Consider the following 15,423-nt stretch of genomic DNA (forward strand, 5'->3'; position numbering starts at 1 on the left):
ACAGGCCCTTGTGTGCCTCTGGAGTGGGGGTGGGTGGGAGCGTCTATGGGGGGTAGGAGGGGGTGTCTGGGTGAGGTGGGGAGGTCTTTGGGGGCTGGGGTGGTGTCTATGCGGGCCAGGCTGGGGTAGGGTGAGGGGTAGTTGTCTAGAAGTTTACACCACGCCCCACACCCCAGCTCCAACCTCTGAGCAAAGGCCTGTCTGGGCCAAGTGGGCTGAGTCTCGTCGTCCAAGTTTGCTTTAACTTGGCTTCTTAATGGCCCAGTGGCAGGGACTTTGTCCCCAACTCCCCGACCCCCGACTCATTTTAAGTGTACAATTCAGGGTCTTTTTAGCAAATGCAAGAGTGGTGCGACCATCACTGCAATCCAGTTTTAGAACTTTCCCGCAGCCCACGTGGCTTTTCTGAGCCCCTGCGTTCTCAACTGTAAATGGAAATAACATGAGCCTAGCACGGATCTGCAACCAGCAGAGCTTACATACTATTATTATGCTTGTTGATGACTGCCGTTTTGTAGACTACTATCCTTTTCCTCTGGCAGTGCGGTCACAGCCCGCCGCGCCCGCGTGAGCAGCGCGTCCAGCGTGGGCGGGGAGGTGGGATTCGCGAAGACTTGCGTGGGGTGATGCCCAAACGCCGCCGGGCACCCTACCGCCTGCGATCGAGCAATCGGGCCTCTCCCGGCGCCCTGGCTGCGGCTGGCGGCGCGGCTCCGGGCTGGATTGGTGATGCCTGGGCGCTGCGGGCGCCTGCGCAGTGGGGAGGGTCGCCCTCGCGCCCGGGCGCCGCTGGAGAGTCCTCGGAGCTTGGCTGCGGCTGCTGGACTCAGAACCGCCGCACCATGGCGGAGGAGGAGCTGGAGGCGCTGAGGAAGCAGAGGCTGGCGGAGTTGCAGGCGAAGCACGGGGTGAGCGCCCCCGCCCGGCCCGTTCCTGGCGGGCACCGCCCTCGCCCGGGGTGGAGGGCGCGGCCCTAGGCGGAGGTTCAGGCACCGCGGCTGGAGCTCGCCCCGCGCGGGCCCAGGGCCTCGTCGCTGGCCCCCAAGGCCGGCCTGGGCCCCTCTCCGGGCGCGTGGGCGCTGGGCCGCGGAGGCCGACCGCGTGCGGCCCCCGGGCGGGCAGGCGCTGGGCCTCGCCGGGCCGGCGTCTCTCCAGGACAGAGTGCTCAGCTCCTCGGTTCTCTCCGTCCCCTTATCTTTCTGGCCGAATTGTTTCCTAAAATTAGGGTGTTCCGACCCAAGTAGTCGACATTGTTTGAGGGTCTGCTGTGTGCGAGGTGCTGCGGGTACAGTGGGGAACATCCTCTCTGGCGGAGTTGCGGGTCCCGGGGAGGAGCCACGCGCCCAACACTAATCCCGTAGATAAAGTGCTCAAGTTAAAGGCTGCCAAGGGACCACCGTGATAGGGCTGGAGCGGGAAGGTCTCCAAGGAAGCGCCCTTTGAATCCGCGTCCCCAATACCGAAGCAAATATTATGACCTCTTAAACTCCGGTTTCGTAGGACAGGGACTCCCCTCCCTCACGGTTGTTTGTATTTAAAACATTCTACTAGATTGTGATTTTAGAAGCTTGTCAAAACATTGTAGTAAGTGGAAACTATCCTATTGATTTCTGTGAGGCCCAGCTTTTAGTTATTTGGTGATAACTTGATTCTTACCACTGCTGGAGCCTATTAGGTATCAGAAACAAGAAAGTAGTTCCTACTTTCTTCTTAAGTGAAATTGACTAAAAGATACAATTTTTACCCCCCCCCCCCCCCCCCCCCCCAGGATCCTGGCGATGCAGCACAACAGGAAGCAAAGCACAGGTATGGGCTGGAATTCTGAACTTTTTGAAGGATGGTTCAAAATGGTAAAAAAACACCAAATGGTTTTTAAAATTTAGTTATTATATTACTATTTTTTTTTTTAAGTAATCACTATACGCATGGCGGGGCTCACACTCAAAACCTGAGATCTAGAGTTGCATGCCCTGGGGCGCCTGGGTGGCTCAGTCTCTGAGCATCTGACTTGACTCCGGGCTCCGGGGTTCTGTCAGCAGGAGCGCGCTTCAGATCTTCTGTTGCCCTCTCTCTCTGCCCCTTCCCCACTTGTGCTCCCGTTCTGTTTCTCAAAAATAAACGTTTAAAAGAAAAAAAGTCACATGCTCTTCCAGCTGAGCCAGCCCGGGCACCCCTAGTTTAGTTATTTAATAGATGTGTCCATCTTAAAGTTTTTCCTGGCATAGAGATTTTCCCATAAATAGTCAGGGTATTTTCGTTATTGATTTGCTAATTAAAGAAAGGTGTATGGAACTCCGCATACTTCCCTTGTAATTGCTGGTTGATGTTGCTTCTCTGCTAAACTGTGATTACCTTAAAAATGAGCCTAATAATAGGGCTACCTCATGGGGATGTTGTAAGGATTACGTAGGTACAGTGCTTCACGTTTAGTAAATTTCTCTGCACATTAACTGTTAAACTCCTCTTATTTTATCCCAGCACGTGGTTGGGCACCTCACACATAGCAGATTTAGTGAATGAACACCCAGTTACCTCACCATGCTACCTTTTTTTCCTAACGGTGATTTAAACACACACACACACACACATATATAAAATTTACCGTAATAAATATTTTTAAGTGTGCAGCTCATTCGTGTTTACTGTAGTGTTATTATTATGCAACAGATCTCTCGAAGCTTTTCATCTTGCAAGACGGAAACTCCGTACCGTTGAACAGCATTTTCCCCTCTCCCCATCATGCTGCCATTTAACTCATTCATTCATTCAGCAAGTAGTTATTGAGCACCAGGTCCGAATCAGGCACTGTGCTGGGTCTAGAGAAATCGGCAAGGCAGAAAAGGTTCCGTCCCTCTGGGGCTTATTAGTGGGAGAAGAATGGTGCTGAGAAGAAAATAAAACTACGACGTGAATTTCATTGATTGTAAGACATGTATTTTTTCACATTTAACAGAAATTAGATCTGTCTCATAACGGATCACTCTTGTCCTGGATTCTTCCAGAGAGGATTTATTTTTGCTTCTGCCATAACTTGGGTACATTTCTAACCTGAGACCTTTTAAAATTAAATTCTGTGCTTGAGGGGCATCTGGGTGGCTCAGTCAGTTGACCGTCTGACTCTTGATTTTTCTCAGGTCATGATCTCGTGGTTTGAGGGTTCGAGCCCCTTGTCATGCTCCGCACTAGCAGTGTGGAGCCTGCTTGGGATTCTCTTTTTCTGCCCCTCCCCGCCCCTCCCCTACTCTCTTGCTCTCTCTCAAAATAAATAAATAAACTTAAAAAAAATTCTGTGCTTGAGATTTCACTCACCCCCAAGCAGTGTAAATTCAGACAGAAAACCTGTAAGACTAAAGCTTGAAGTTCAGACTCTGACAGGAACTTCTTTCTTCCTTCACTCGGGACGAAGGCTGATGGCATGCATCCTTTCTGTCCCTTTCTGCATGGCGGGTTTATTTTTTGTTTACCTTGTACTGTGGGTGTTACTCTTTGATACCCAGCTTTGAGTAGGGATCTCTTATTAGACTCGCCCATTTTGTTCTTAGAGGTACGTAAACTATGGCGCATCTTACAATTGATGGCATTCTTTGATTCAGTGAAATCTAGTCACAGTAAATAACAGGGTTGAAGTACTCAGGGGCAATAAGGAAATGGCCTGTGGAGGTGGGCTGTGCACCACCGTGTGCTTAGCCACCTCAGCTGGGGGTGGCCCGTAGGCACAGCCAGCCCCAGCTCCCCTTCGGATTCAGCTGGAGGATCTGCTTTTGTCTGTGTTGTGTAGTAAGTTCGCTAAAGGATTTCATTTGGGAAAAACTTTTTTTTTTTTGCTGCTTAAATATAAAAGTTCGAAACCACTGTCCTGAGAACTAGTTCCCACTTGAATCGGTAGAAAGATGCAAGGATGGTTGCAAGGTTATAATTTCACTCCCCCTCCCCACTCAAAAAGTGGAACTGAGAGTCTTGAACCATGGGGTCTGGTTCCAGCTTGGCCAGGTTTACCTGTGTCCCCATAACATAGCCTTCCTAGGTCTCAGCTTCATCTCTAAGAAAAATCACAGATTAATCATTTGGTCCTTTAATTGCCTGGAATCTTAACTACCAATTTCTAGAACCTCTCACACACTGGGTACTTTATGTATGTTGGTAATGGTGGCGGAACTAAAACTCCACCCTGAATGATGAAAATCTAAAGTTTTACCTTTAAACCTGGTAGGTTAGTACCCACATAAAATAAAGCTAACTTTTGAGGGCGGGCCTGGACTCCTACTTGGGTATGGGAACTGCTGCCCCCGAGGCGCCTGCCATAGCGCAGTCTGTGTGCGCGGCAGGCTTCCATCTTGGGGAACACGGGAGTTGTGTGTTCAGTAGGAATGCTGACAGCATGGTTCTAATTGTGCTGATCTGTTTGTGTCGTAGGGAAGCAGAAATGAGAAACAGTATCTTAGCCCAAGTCCTGGATCAGTCAGCCCGGGCCCGCCGTAAGCATCTTTAGTTTCCTCTAACTTATTTCCATAAAATGGACCTGAGCTACTGGAATAGGGCAAGGGATCTAGGATATCGTTGCTGTCTCTGGATTAAATATTTATTTAACGTAAAAACGTGATGCAGATAAAGTTGTAAGAAATGTGAAGTTAATAAACCTAAAGAAATGTAATTAAACCGTTGCTAAAAATACCAGCTCAGTTCTCGCTTATCAAAGAGATGATCTCCAAGTGCATTTTAGGTCAAATTTATAGGAAACCACTCTTTAATCGAGTCCATCACAAAATGTTGCTGGTAGTTTATGTGGGTGATGGGGATTTGGGAGGTTTATTGTCTCTGTTTTAGTGTATGTTCATAATTTTTCACAGTAAATTCCAAAACATATAGAAAAAACTAATAAGCCAATCCAAATGAGCTAGTATCTTTTGTATTGTAACTTGAAGCCCGGCTTAGAAGAGGCAGGTTTCTTAGATGGATCAACAATTATATATGTGTGGTCATACAGAAATTGCTTTCCTTTTAAGTGGAAATCATTAAAAAATAATAATAAAAACAAAAGACCTCAGGCTTAGAATCTGAGGACCCAAGTTGAACCTTGGCTCTCCCACTACCTCTGTGTGGTGTTGACTGAGATTGACATGGCTGCACTTGAGTTTCCTCATTTTTAAGACGGGCTGTTGTACAATCTGCCCTACCTGCCTACTTTGCTAGTCTCAAAACACAGGTCTGTGAAGTGCTTTGGAAATGTTGGTGAATAGTTTTAAGTTCTCTAAGTGTGCATTTAGTTTTGACTCCTTCTTTTTCTTTTTAGTAAGTAACTTAGCGCTTGTAAAGCCTGAAAAAACTAAAGCAGTAGAGAATTACCTCATACAGATGGCAAGATACGGGCAACTAAGTGGGAAGGTAAGCTTGGACTGTCTTGAGGCCATTTTACCTGTTGTTATTGACTTTATCAAAACGTATCTTCAAAAGGCCAGTTTCATCTTCTGGTTCAGAAGTTCTTGTTGACTACTTCAGTGAAGCAATTTATAAAGGAGAGAATACTTGTGTCTACCATAAATCCTAAAAGATAACTAATTGCCTTTTCTAAAATCCTCTGCTGCTTTCCTTTATGACGCTGCTATGGAACCTTGATGTGTGTGTGTGACCCAGGGACTATTAGGGTCAGCATCTAATTGCTTCTACGCTGGCAACAGGTTTGTCAATGATACCAAATAAAATACTACCCGTGTACGTAGAAGTTGAGCGTGTTTTGCAAAGGAGGAGGTGCTGAAATTCCTGGTTATTATGTGCGTGGCTGTGATGCCCTGATGAGCTCTGGTGAGCCTGACCTTCCTTCAAGATCCTTCCTTCAAGATGAGCCCCACCTGCACTGGAAGCTGGCTGTTGCCTCCATAGCCTGCGGGGATCAGGCCTGCGCTTGAACCCCTTACACTAAGAGCGTGTGCGGAAGAGACAATGACTGTTCATCTATTTTGAGTGACTTCTCTCCTTCATTTAAGCTCTTCAAGAGCAGAAGCTGTGTGTCTCCAACACAGGTGTAGGTGGTTGTCATTGTCTGTTAGTGGTGCTAAAGGTGTTCTTAAGTACTCTTAATGTAGAATTTTCCTGAGAGAGCTAATCGATGGATACCTTCCCCTCTCCTCAAATGAGGCTAGCAGAGCAAAATTGATTTGGAACTTAAACCAGTAGTTAGAACCTCCTGTCTTGCCTCTCCTTCCTTGCCTCTTGACCTCTGCCCCCATAAAGATGAAAACCATTCAATCTGCTAGGTATAAACTCTTTGTTTAAAAAAAGTACTGTTTTTCTTTCTGGTTATCCTAGGTATCAGAACAAGGTTTAATAGAAATCCTTGAAAAAGTAAGCCAACAAACAGAAAAGAAAACCACAGTTAAAGTAAGTTTCCCCAAATGCGCATGGCAAAAGAAAAAGATTTTAATGATAAGTGTTAAATATCCTGTATTTATCTACTGTATCAAAACATGTTTCAGCCCATAAACATTTTCCATTTGTAACAGGTGAAAATTTGGGGAGAAAGGCTGCACTTGTTGAGGGGTCTAATTATTAAGGCTCTTCTGTCCCCCCCCCCAATCGATACAAAACCCTAAATTGTTTCAAAGGTCTAATGTCTTGTAGTAGTAGACCTTGTTCTTGTCAGAAAGTCTGAGTTCTGCTTTATTAAACCTGTAGTGACACTCCTTTACTTTCCCCCCAGTTCAACAGAAGAAAAGTCATGGACTCTGATGAAGAGGATGATTATTGAGTTTAAGATGTTTAGAGACTGGAACTTAATGGAACAGTTCTAGGACAGATAACACTTGGTGGAAGTAAAGATCTGATTGTTTACTTTGTTTATTGTCTATATGCCTTTTAAAAAAAATAAACTTGTTATGCAAAATAAAACAATTTGGGCAAAGTTTTTTTTGTACCATAGCCGAATGAACAGATCTGCGTTTGGAATTTTTTCTTTCATACCAAAAGTTTATAAACGTGTAGCAGCATGAATATATTCTTTGTAACTGTGACATTAGTGTTAGGAAAGTGGCCTTTGCAGAAATAGACTCTGGCTTACTCTTCAGTAAGAAGGAAATAGCATCCAGTAACATGGTAGTTAAAACCCATGGATTGAGAGGAATCAACTTTTAATGTTTAACATCTAATATTTCCAAAATCTAGGTTCTGAAACCAGGTACACTATTCTTCCTATGTTTAAGGTAAGGAAATTCCTTGCTTTGGTTTCATTTATAACCTACTTTTCAAAGGCACTGAGACTATATTATCTTAACAAATATTACCCCAATCCAAGACAGTGGTACTTGCATTGCAGAAAATTACCAAAATAACTAGGAGACACTGATAGTAATACTGGAACGATAACCAACATGTTGGAAACAAAGTAAGTGCCTTCTAACTTTAGCAGTTAAACATTTTGGTAGAATTGTTGGAGTTCTTCACCGATAAAACTGCAGGTAATTTAAAGCACATGTCATCTATTGTGCTTTCCTCCCACTAGATTTTGAAACCTTTACTCATAAATTTACTTCTCAAGTGAGCTCTTCGGTGTAACCTTTTAGAGGCCTCAGCCCAGGAGTAAGTTCAGAACATTTAATATGAAGGGAATAGGATTGGTGACAGGAAAATAACAGGAAAAATGGTTTAGAATCCCAGTCTCTCCAATGAGCATACTGCTGATCTATATCTAAACTGTGTATTTGAGATGTTACTCATTTGGGGACTTGAAATTTGGAACTGTGGCCAAGAAAGTCCGTGTTGGAGCATCTAGCATTCCTGAATAAACAAACTAATGAGTAGAACTTTTAACATCAAAAATTTTTAAAAGGAACAGAATTAGAGTCAGATACAAGTTTTGCTCAGGGATTTTGGGGGGGGGGGGGAAGCACATTACCAATTTCTGAGTGGTCAAATGAAGTTTTAAGTGGGAAAGAATTGGAGAAAAACAAGTTTTAAAAAATAATTGAGGTAGTCACTTCAGACAGCTCACCCTGCTAATCGCAGAGTAGCTCAGGAAGAAGCTTCTCCCCTAAAATCGACCATCTCATTCAAGGTACTTACATCTCCAGAAGACACACCGCACTGGAAACTGCCAGTTCAGATGACAGCACCAAGCAGGCCGTGACCCCAGATCTGATAGTGCCAGCAAATCACCCTTCTTTCTCTGAACCTATTTCAACATTTGACAGTTCTACCAGTCGGGGCGACTGTTAGAATTAAATAGTTTTCAAAATTCTATCATACCACCCAAAAAATGAGGGGATATCAAATGCGTGTATTTGCAGTTTGGCTGACAAACTGCACAGGACACGATTTCTTAATTAGGAGGGCAGCACACCGCGACCTAGGTCAATGAGGTCGTTTTGTTTAATACTGTGGAAAAGGAGGAAAAATAAACCTGAATAAAGAAATTTGCAAAGCAACAGTGCTTATTTCCTGTTTGGGCTAAAAAGCTATATTGCATTCACTTCTGTTCTGGTTTTTTAAAAAATTAAAACCTTTTCCTGGGCATTGCACCTGCTAGCCTCAGTCAGTCCTAGGGAGGCGAATGGGTGAGGGTCTGCTCTGAATGATCCGGTTTACATATTTCAGTGAGAAGTGTGTATCCATCCAATGGGGGAAGATCTTTCCATACACAAAGCACACGTTTATAGCGGAGAGGAAGAGAAACACACATCTCTCCAGAGCAAAATACCAACTAAAGAAGTATACCATGACACGCTCAAGAATCATAGAGTTTACTGTTTTCTTTCCCATCATTTGGCACAGATCCAAGGCACATTAGAAAATTAGAAATCATAAATTACTTTGTAGAAAAATAATCAGTCCCTCCCTTCTATACATACACAAGTATTTCCAAGAACATGCACAAAACCATGTCCCTATTACAAAGTTATTTGAAAATGTACTCAGGACAAACCCATGTTTGCAGCTGTAGGCCAATTAGTAACATAAAAAAATAAGTATAATCTATAGAAATTTGTAAAAAGGAATAAATGGCAATAAATTCTAACCGAAAGTAACTCTGACCTGGTTTGTGCTGTAAGTTTTGAATCTGAATCAAAAGACTAAGGAAAGATGTGCCAAATCTCTCTAGCTCAGGAACCATCCGGCAGGTGTGACATCCAAGGTAGGTTTTTAACAGGAGGGGAGGTTTCGAGAGACACTGATACGGGTGCGTATGTGCGGTGATCAAACACCTGTACTTTGTTGGAAGAAAAATTACACCCAACCGTCCCCACATACATAGTGCAGAACAGGTCATAAATGTCCTTTTCACTAAATGCCACACTGGCACGGGGACATCTTTGGGCTCGAGTGCTGCTTTGCAAAGGAATATTTTCCAGGCCCTCTTTTCTCCAGGCCAGCGCGTCCCGTCCGCCCGGCCTCCACGGTGCCCTGGAGCCCACGCTGCTTCTCCGCAGCCTATCCCAGAGGGCAGGGTTCTTTAGCCGGTGGTTTGCTAATCTGTACACACGGCAGAGGTTAGCACCTTGCGGTGGGAGGACGGAACCCGGTGATGAAAGCCATCTCTGCAGCCAGGTGGCCTGCTGCTTCAGAAGAAGCCCACACCCGGTCTCGGGGATTGGGACACCACTGGAAACTGTGTGTATTCCCTTTCCAAAGTGCATTCATGAGCTCCGAAGAGGAGAGAGATGGTGGTGGTTTTCTTCGTTGCATTCTTTCCCTCGGCCACAGAAAAGCTTTCAGGAACTTTCTGCTTTACTCTCAAACCAAACGCAAAGTACAGGTCAGTTCTCAGCTGAGTTCCTGCTCGGCACCTTCTTGTTGAGGACTCACCTCCTGGCAGCCGACTTAACCGCTTACCGCTGTTAAGACTGGGAAGTAATAGTAGCCTCTCGGGGAGCAGCTGGGTCTCCGGCGGTCCCGGGGCTCTTGGCTGCGACCGTGTCCTCGACGGTGTGTCTGCGCAGCATCCGCCGGCTCGCAGGAACGCTTTGTTTCAGCCCGGGCCTCTCGGGCTGACTGCTGCTTCCTCTGCCCGCAGTCTCAGGTCCGCCCTGGTCTGGCGGGTTGTTCTGCTCCCGTGTAACCTTTTGCCTCCCTGGCTGAAGAAACGGTACAATTCAAGCAGTTCGTTCACACTGCGTGTAAAACAAGAACCACACAAGAACGGCGTCCTTGGGTGCTTCTGTGTGTCACCCGACGTGCTCGCTACTCTCTGGGCATATAACTTCAGCTCTGACATCCCTGTGGGACAGCACGGGTGCCACTGATACTCTCTGTGTGTCAGACGCAACGTCAGGGCTCTACCTGATCTCACAACTAATCTTTATAACAAGTACGCCCTGATGGCTACACCGTGCACGGCTGAGGCACAGGGTCAGCAAGTGGAAGCAACCTGCCTAAGTCCCCGTCGCTCACAGGGGAAGAGCTGGCACCCGACCGAACCCAAGCAGATTTCAGTTTGTGGGTTTCCCACGCAGCGGCGGGACGGTCCGGTCCGTCAGCAAGTCACGGAAGATTGCGTCGGAGGCCGAAATCAGCCAGGTTGACAAAAATCACTTCAGTTCTCTAAAGCAAAGACTTAGCGCCTGCGCAGACGTGCTTCGACAAGCCCGTGCCACCGCACGTGCTGGCAAGTGTACCCATCCGCAGTCATACTGCCAGGAGCAGGCAGGAAAGTCAGGTTTCTGGGAAGAGGCACCATTGCACCACCGCACCCAAAGCAGCCTCCCTTTTGTTTTTGTTTTTTTTTTAATTTTTTTTTTTTTAACGTTTATTCATTTTTGAGACAGAGAGAGACAGAGCATGAATGGGGGAAGGTCAGAGAGAGAGGGAGACACAGAATCTGAAACACAGCCTCCCTTTTGTAACTGAGTGAGTGAACAGGCTGTCGGAAGGCGGCCACACGCGGATCTGTCCACGTGAGCAGCTTCCGACCGTATTCGGAGAAGGCTTTTGTTGAACCCATCTGGACACAAACTTGGTTTCTTCCTGACATCGGTGATTCACACGCTAGTGAATCCTAGATGGCGTAACCCGAGCTATCTCACTGAGCACACACGCCACAAGCTGCAGGGGCTCTCCACGCCCACCCCTGTTCCCACTGTCCCCTCGCTCTCCTTTCTCAGTAAACGAAGTCTGTGCCCTTGGCTGTGCCGCTAACGAACTCATCTTAGTTGTTACTGACTCTTGAAAAGAAGGGGATCGTGACACGAGAAACGTGTTCACCACGGGTTCGTTTTGGAAAAGCCAGGCTTTAAGAATACGATGAGGGGCGCCTGGGTGGCTCAGTCGGTTAAGTGTCCGACTCTTGGTCTCGGCTCAGGTCATGATCTCACAGTTTGTGGGATCGAGCCCCCTGTCGGGCTCTGCACTGATGGTGTGGAGCCTGCTTTCGATTCTCCCTCTCCCCCTCTCTCTGCGCCTCCCCTGCTAGCTCTCTCTCAAAAATAATTAAAAACAAAAAAAGAAATATGATGATAAGCCAGCGTTTCATGACTCACCTCATGCAAACAGTCTTCAGTAAAATTAGGGACACTTCTCTCCCTCGCCATAATCTCCCTTGAAGTCCTTCCCCTGAAACCCAAACCAAAGTGACATCAGTGTTTGGGACAGTGGTGTCGAACACTCTGGTTGGCCACAAGGTGGCAGCATTTGACGAGCGCAGATTTTTCTGTAACCCATCAAAGGGGCACATACCTGGCATTAGTTGTAAGTAAAAGTCGGGTCACAGCCCAGAAATCAACGCAAATTTTATACTCACTTAAACTGACCACCTGAGTGGACAAAGTAAAACTGTCTTGTAAAAGGTTCATCTGGTAGATCATACATTTTTGAGTTCCCTGTAGATAAAAAAGGATAAACATTTGAGAACTTCTGAAGTAGTTTTAAGGATTTTTAAAGTTGTAGCACAGATGCAACCTTTCAATTTTCTTAGTTTAACAAAATTGAGAAAATTACACACTGCATTTGCTTAAAGAGACATATTAGTAGCTATCTGTTTATTACCGGTAAGCCCCCACGGAAAAGAAGAAAGATGCATCCTTATTAACACACAGGACACTTTGTGAGACAGACTCAGGATTATCCAGACATGGAAATGGGTTTACTCACATTATTACACTACAAACTATACTGTAATTTTAAACAAGAATAGAGGGGCGCCTAGCTGGCTCAGTTAGTACAGCGAGTGATCTCAGGGCTGGGACTTTGAGCCCCATGTTGGGTACAGAAATTACTTTAAAAACAATAAAATCTGAGGCACGTGGGTGGCTCAGTCAGTTGAGCATCTGACTTCGTCTCAGGTCATGATTTCACAGTTTGTGGGTTTAAGTCCCACATCAGGCTCTGTGCTGACAGCTCAGAGCCTGGAGCCTGCTTTGGATTCTGTGTCTCCCTCTCTCCCTGCCCCTCCCCGACTCATGCTCTGTCTCTGTCTCTCTCTCTCAAAAATAAACATTAAAAAAAATAATAAAATAAAATCTTTAAAAAAATAAAAGTAAAGAGTAGAACATGGGACCTACCTAGACCAAAACAACTGTAAAAAAATTACTTCAGCCCCACCCATGATTGGCAACTATTGTTCTAATTACCAATAAATTCTGTATACGTGCAAATTAAAAACAAACAAACAAAAAACCTTTAAAGTTAGCAGGAAACACAGCTGCAGAGGTCCAGGAAACGCTTTTAAAAAGGCCTGGATTGGGGCGCCTGGGTGGCTCAGTCGGTTGAGCGTCCGACTTCAACTCAGGTCACGATCTCGCGGTCCGTGAGTTCGAGCCCCGCGTCGGGCTCTGGGCTGATGGCTCAGAGCCTGGAGCCTGCTTCCGATTCTGTGTCTCCCTCTCTCTCTGCCCCTCCCCCCTTCATGCTCTGTCTCTCTCTGTCTCAAAAATAAATAAACGTTAAAAAAAAAAATTAAAAAAAAAAAGGCCTGGATTGGGGACAGGCGGCAGGAAAGAATCTCCCAGCGGCTGCTCCTCCTCTCCAGCTGGCGGAGGGGAGGCCCGAGGCTTCAAGGTGAGGCTGAGAGAGGCCACCTCACTTCCGGAGGAAGCATCATCCCGATCAGCCAGAAAATCAGTAGCAAAACAAGCCAACGAGTTAGGCTGTATCGTCCATTTCTTTGGTGCCCATATCCCTGCCCCAGTCACCAGTATGATGACATTCTACATTTAAAATTAAACGAACACCAGCAACTACTCATGGATTCCCAAAGAGGCCCATGCTGAGAATTACAGAGAGAATGTTAAGTCCTCACATTTTTTCCGGATCTTAACAGTAACGTACTCCTTGTGGTCCGTCTCGCCAGCATCGCCTGACATGGCCACACAGCTCGGTACCACCTGAAGTAATTCCATTATTTTTGAATTCTACAATTTGAAAGGGAAAAGGTTACAGGAACAGTTTTCATTCTTAGCAGGTTCTTGCTTGTTTTTGATGTAACTGTCCATATTGGTGCGGCCGGACAGAGAAGCAAGGAGCAGCCACAGACGGGACTGTGACGCCACGGAGCCTCGTGCTTCCGGGCAGCCCAGCGCTCGGAGCCCGGCTCCTCCTCTCCCAGGTACTGCTGCTCCGTGCGCTGGGTTGCCCATCACGGGCTCTGTTATTGCACAGTTATCATGAGGTCATGGACGGCCCAGCACATAGTGACTACGAGATAAAAAACACTCATCCTTGTCATCATCGGAGAAAGTGCTAACTGAAGGTTTAAAATATTTCAATTCCAGGGGTGCCTGGGTGGCTCAGTTGGCTGAGTGGCCAAATTCTGATTTTGGCTCAGGTCATGATCCCAGGGTTGTGGGACTGAACCGCACATCAGACTCCGCACTGAGTGTGGAGCCTATTGGGGAGGCTCTCTCTCCCTCTGCCTCCCTCCCCTGCTTGCTCACTCTCGCTCTCTGTCTCTCTCTCTAAAATAAAAATAAATAATAAATAACAAATAAAATAAAATGTTTCAATTCTGTTAAGAAATGCCACTGAAAATTAATACGATAAGCCCATGAGTACATTGGGTTTATAGTGACTTTTATGCGACACCAGATTCATTTAACAGCCTACTGGCTGTCTACCCAGAGTCAAAAATGAAAAGATTCAACAGGAAAACAGGAATAGACAGCTTGCTTCTCCTAGGAGAGGAGAAGAAGCCTTTTCCTCGCCACTGCCCCGTGCCAACACCCACGGCACTGGAAGGAGGGGTGAAGTGGTCCCCACAGTTCCCCTCGCACCACTCAGAGTCTTAGAACCGCCAATTGACCAAACTTTCTCCATGGTGCCGTGAAGACCACTGCAGGCAGGGTGAGCCCAAACTTCCCTGTGAGCACGTGATGGCTTGTCCCCGGGCCACCCCAGGGCACCGACACCCGCAGTTGCTGGGGGAAGCACCTCTACTCAGCCCATGGAAAGTGAGCCCTGAAGGACTGACTCCCAGCTCCCCAGGCAGAACCGGACGGACACCTGACCAGAGGACCAAGGACCAAACATCTGACCACACTGGCCATCTTCTGGCACAGCCACCCAGCCCAGCACGGCAATTTCAAGGTCAGCTATAGCTATTTCAGGTGCGGTGTAACCACAGGGGATCCAGAGGGAGCTGCGAGGGGGCCCCCCGCTCACCTGTTCAGCACAGTCTAGAGCTGTGCACTGCCTCTTGTTCAAGACCTGAACCGATGCCCCGTGAAGGAGAAGCAGCTCCACCACGAAGACGTGCTTTTCGATCACAGCTTCATGCAGCGCCGTGTTGCCCTTGTTGTTACAGACGTTAATGGAGGCCCCGTGCTGGAAGGAGAGACGGTGCGGTCGAAAGGAAGGGCAGACCACAGTGACGCAGACTCCAGGCGACGCGAAGCCCGCCCCGGACCGGGATCGGCAGCTCACCTGTAACAGCAGCGCCGCGACTTCGTGGTGGCCGTTGGAACAGGCATAAATGAGCGGTGTGTTTCCACTTATGTCCTTTTTATTGGGTTTTGCGTTAGAATCCAAGAGATACTTCACCACCTAGCCCAGAGAAGGCAAATTTTTCAACCGTAATTAAATTTGTGGAGAGAGATCCTGTAACTTGATATCCTTTGGACTTTAAGTGTATTTAGAAGGCTCTTCCCACACGTGTCTGACTCTTGGGAGGGGACAGATCAACGGAAGCGGGGTCTCCTCTGCCCGGCAATGTGCTAGGCGCGATTTTTCCCATTTCATGGTTAGACCCACCCTATGGAGGGCCGAATTATTACCCCAGTCTTAAGAGATTAGGAAACTGATGTTTGGAGTGCTATGCTAGGTGCTACGAGAGACATGGAAGGCCTGAGGTGGTTCCTGTCTTTTATTCTTTATTTTTACGCTTTTTTTTTTTTTTTTTTAAGTAGGCTCCACGCCCAACATGGAGCTTGAACTCACAACCCCGGGATCAAGAGTCGAAGTGCCACTGACTGAGCCAGGCGGGCACCCCTATTTATTTTTTGTTATCTT

At 46.8% G+C, this 15,423-nt stretch overlaps 2 protein-coding genes and 1 long non-coding RNA gene across 7 annotated transcripts in view; 1 reads left to right on the forward strand and 2 right to left on the reverse strand.

The window, feature by feature from the left end:
- LOC147573509 (uncharacterized) overlaps nucleotides 1-749 on the reverse strand; it is an 83,890-nt gene extending 83,141 nt beyond the window's left edge. The window contains exon 1 of the long non-coding RNA XR_015244832.1: nucleotides 484-749. This is a non-coding gene — a long non-coding RNA (uncharacterized LOC147573509). The remainder of the gene's footprint in view (nucleotides 1-483) is intronic.
- PDCD5 (programmed cell death 5) lies at nucleotides 735-7,868 on the forward strand. The gene is made up of 6 exons (XM_025914699.2): nucleotides 735-908; nucleotides 1,769-1,806; nucleotides 4,414-4,475; nucleotides 5,291-5,382; nucleotides 6,304-6,375; nucleotides 6,695-7,868. The coding sequence occupies exons 1-6, from the start codon at nucleotides 843-845 to the stop codon at nucleotides 6,740-6,742; spliced, it is 378 nt and encodes a 125-aa protein (XP_025770484.1). The 5' UTR covers nucleotides 735-842; the 3' UTR covers nucleotides 6,743-7,868.
- An 847-nt stretch (nucleotides 7,869-8,715) lies between these two features.
- The window catches only part of ANKRD27 (ankyrin repeat domain 27), a 52,042-nt gene continuing 45,334 nt past the window's right edge, over nucleotides 8,716-15,423 (reverse strand). For 3 of the 5 annotated variants that reach the window (XM_086689570.1, XM_086689569.1, XM_086689573.1), the window contains 6 exons: nucleotides 14,839-14,958; nucleotides 14,578-14,739; nucleotides 13,220-13,331; nucleotides 11,723-11,801; nucleotides 11,463-11,535; nucleotides 8,716-10,061 (listed from right to left, as the gene is read on the reverse strand). In XM_086689570.1, coding sequence (XP_086545696.1) covers nucleotides 9,825-10,061; nucleotides 11,463-11,535; nucleotides 11,723-11,801; nucleotides 13,220-13,331; nucleotides 14,578-14,739; nucleotides 14,839-14,958 — 783 coding nt within the window. In that variant the 3' untranslated portion in view covers nucleotides 8,716-9,824. Of the gene's footprint in view, nucleotides 10,617-11,462; nucleotides 11,536-11,722; nucleotides 11,802-13,219; nucleotides 13,332-14,577; nucleotides 14,740-14,838; nucleotides 14,959-15,423 lie in introns of all 5 variants that reach the window. The other 2 variants (XM_086689572.1, XM_086689571.1) reach the window with 2 other exon arrangements.

Source organism: Puma concolor, chromosome E2 (assembly GCF_028749965.1).
Source record: "Puma concolor isolate L17-30 chromosome E2, mPumCon1.1.hap2, whole genome shotgun sequence".
Lineage (NCBI taxonomy): Eukaryota > Metazoa > Chordata > Mammalia > Carnivora > Felidae > Puma > Puma concolor.

Coding starts and splice junctions, on each gene's coding strand:
- PDCD5 (XM_025914699.2), top strand. CDS start 843: ATGGCGGAGGAGGAGCTGGAGGCGCTGAGGAAGCAGAGGCTGGCGGAG. Junction 1,807..4,413: donor CAACAGGAAGCAAAGCACAG/GTATGGGCTGGA, acceptor TTTGTGTCGTAG/GGAAGCAGAAATGAGAAACA. Junction 6,376..6,694: donor AAAAGAAAACCACAGTTAAA/GTAAGTTTCCCC, acceptor CTTTCCCCCCAG/TTCAACAGAAGAAAAGTCAT.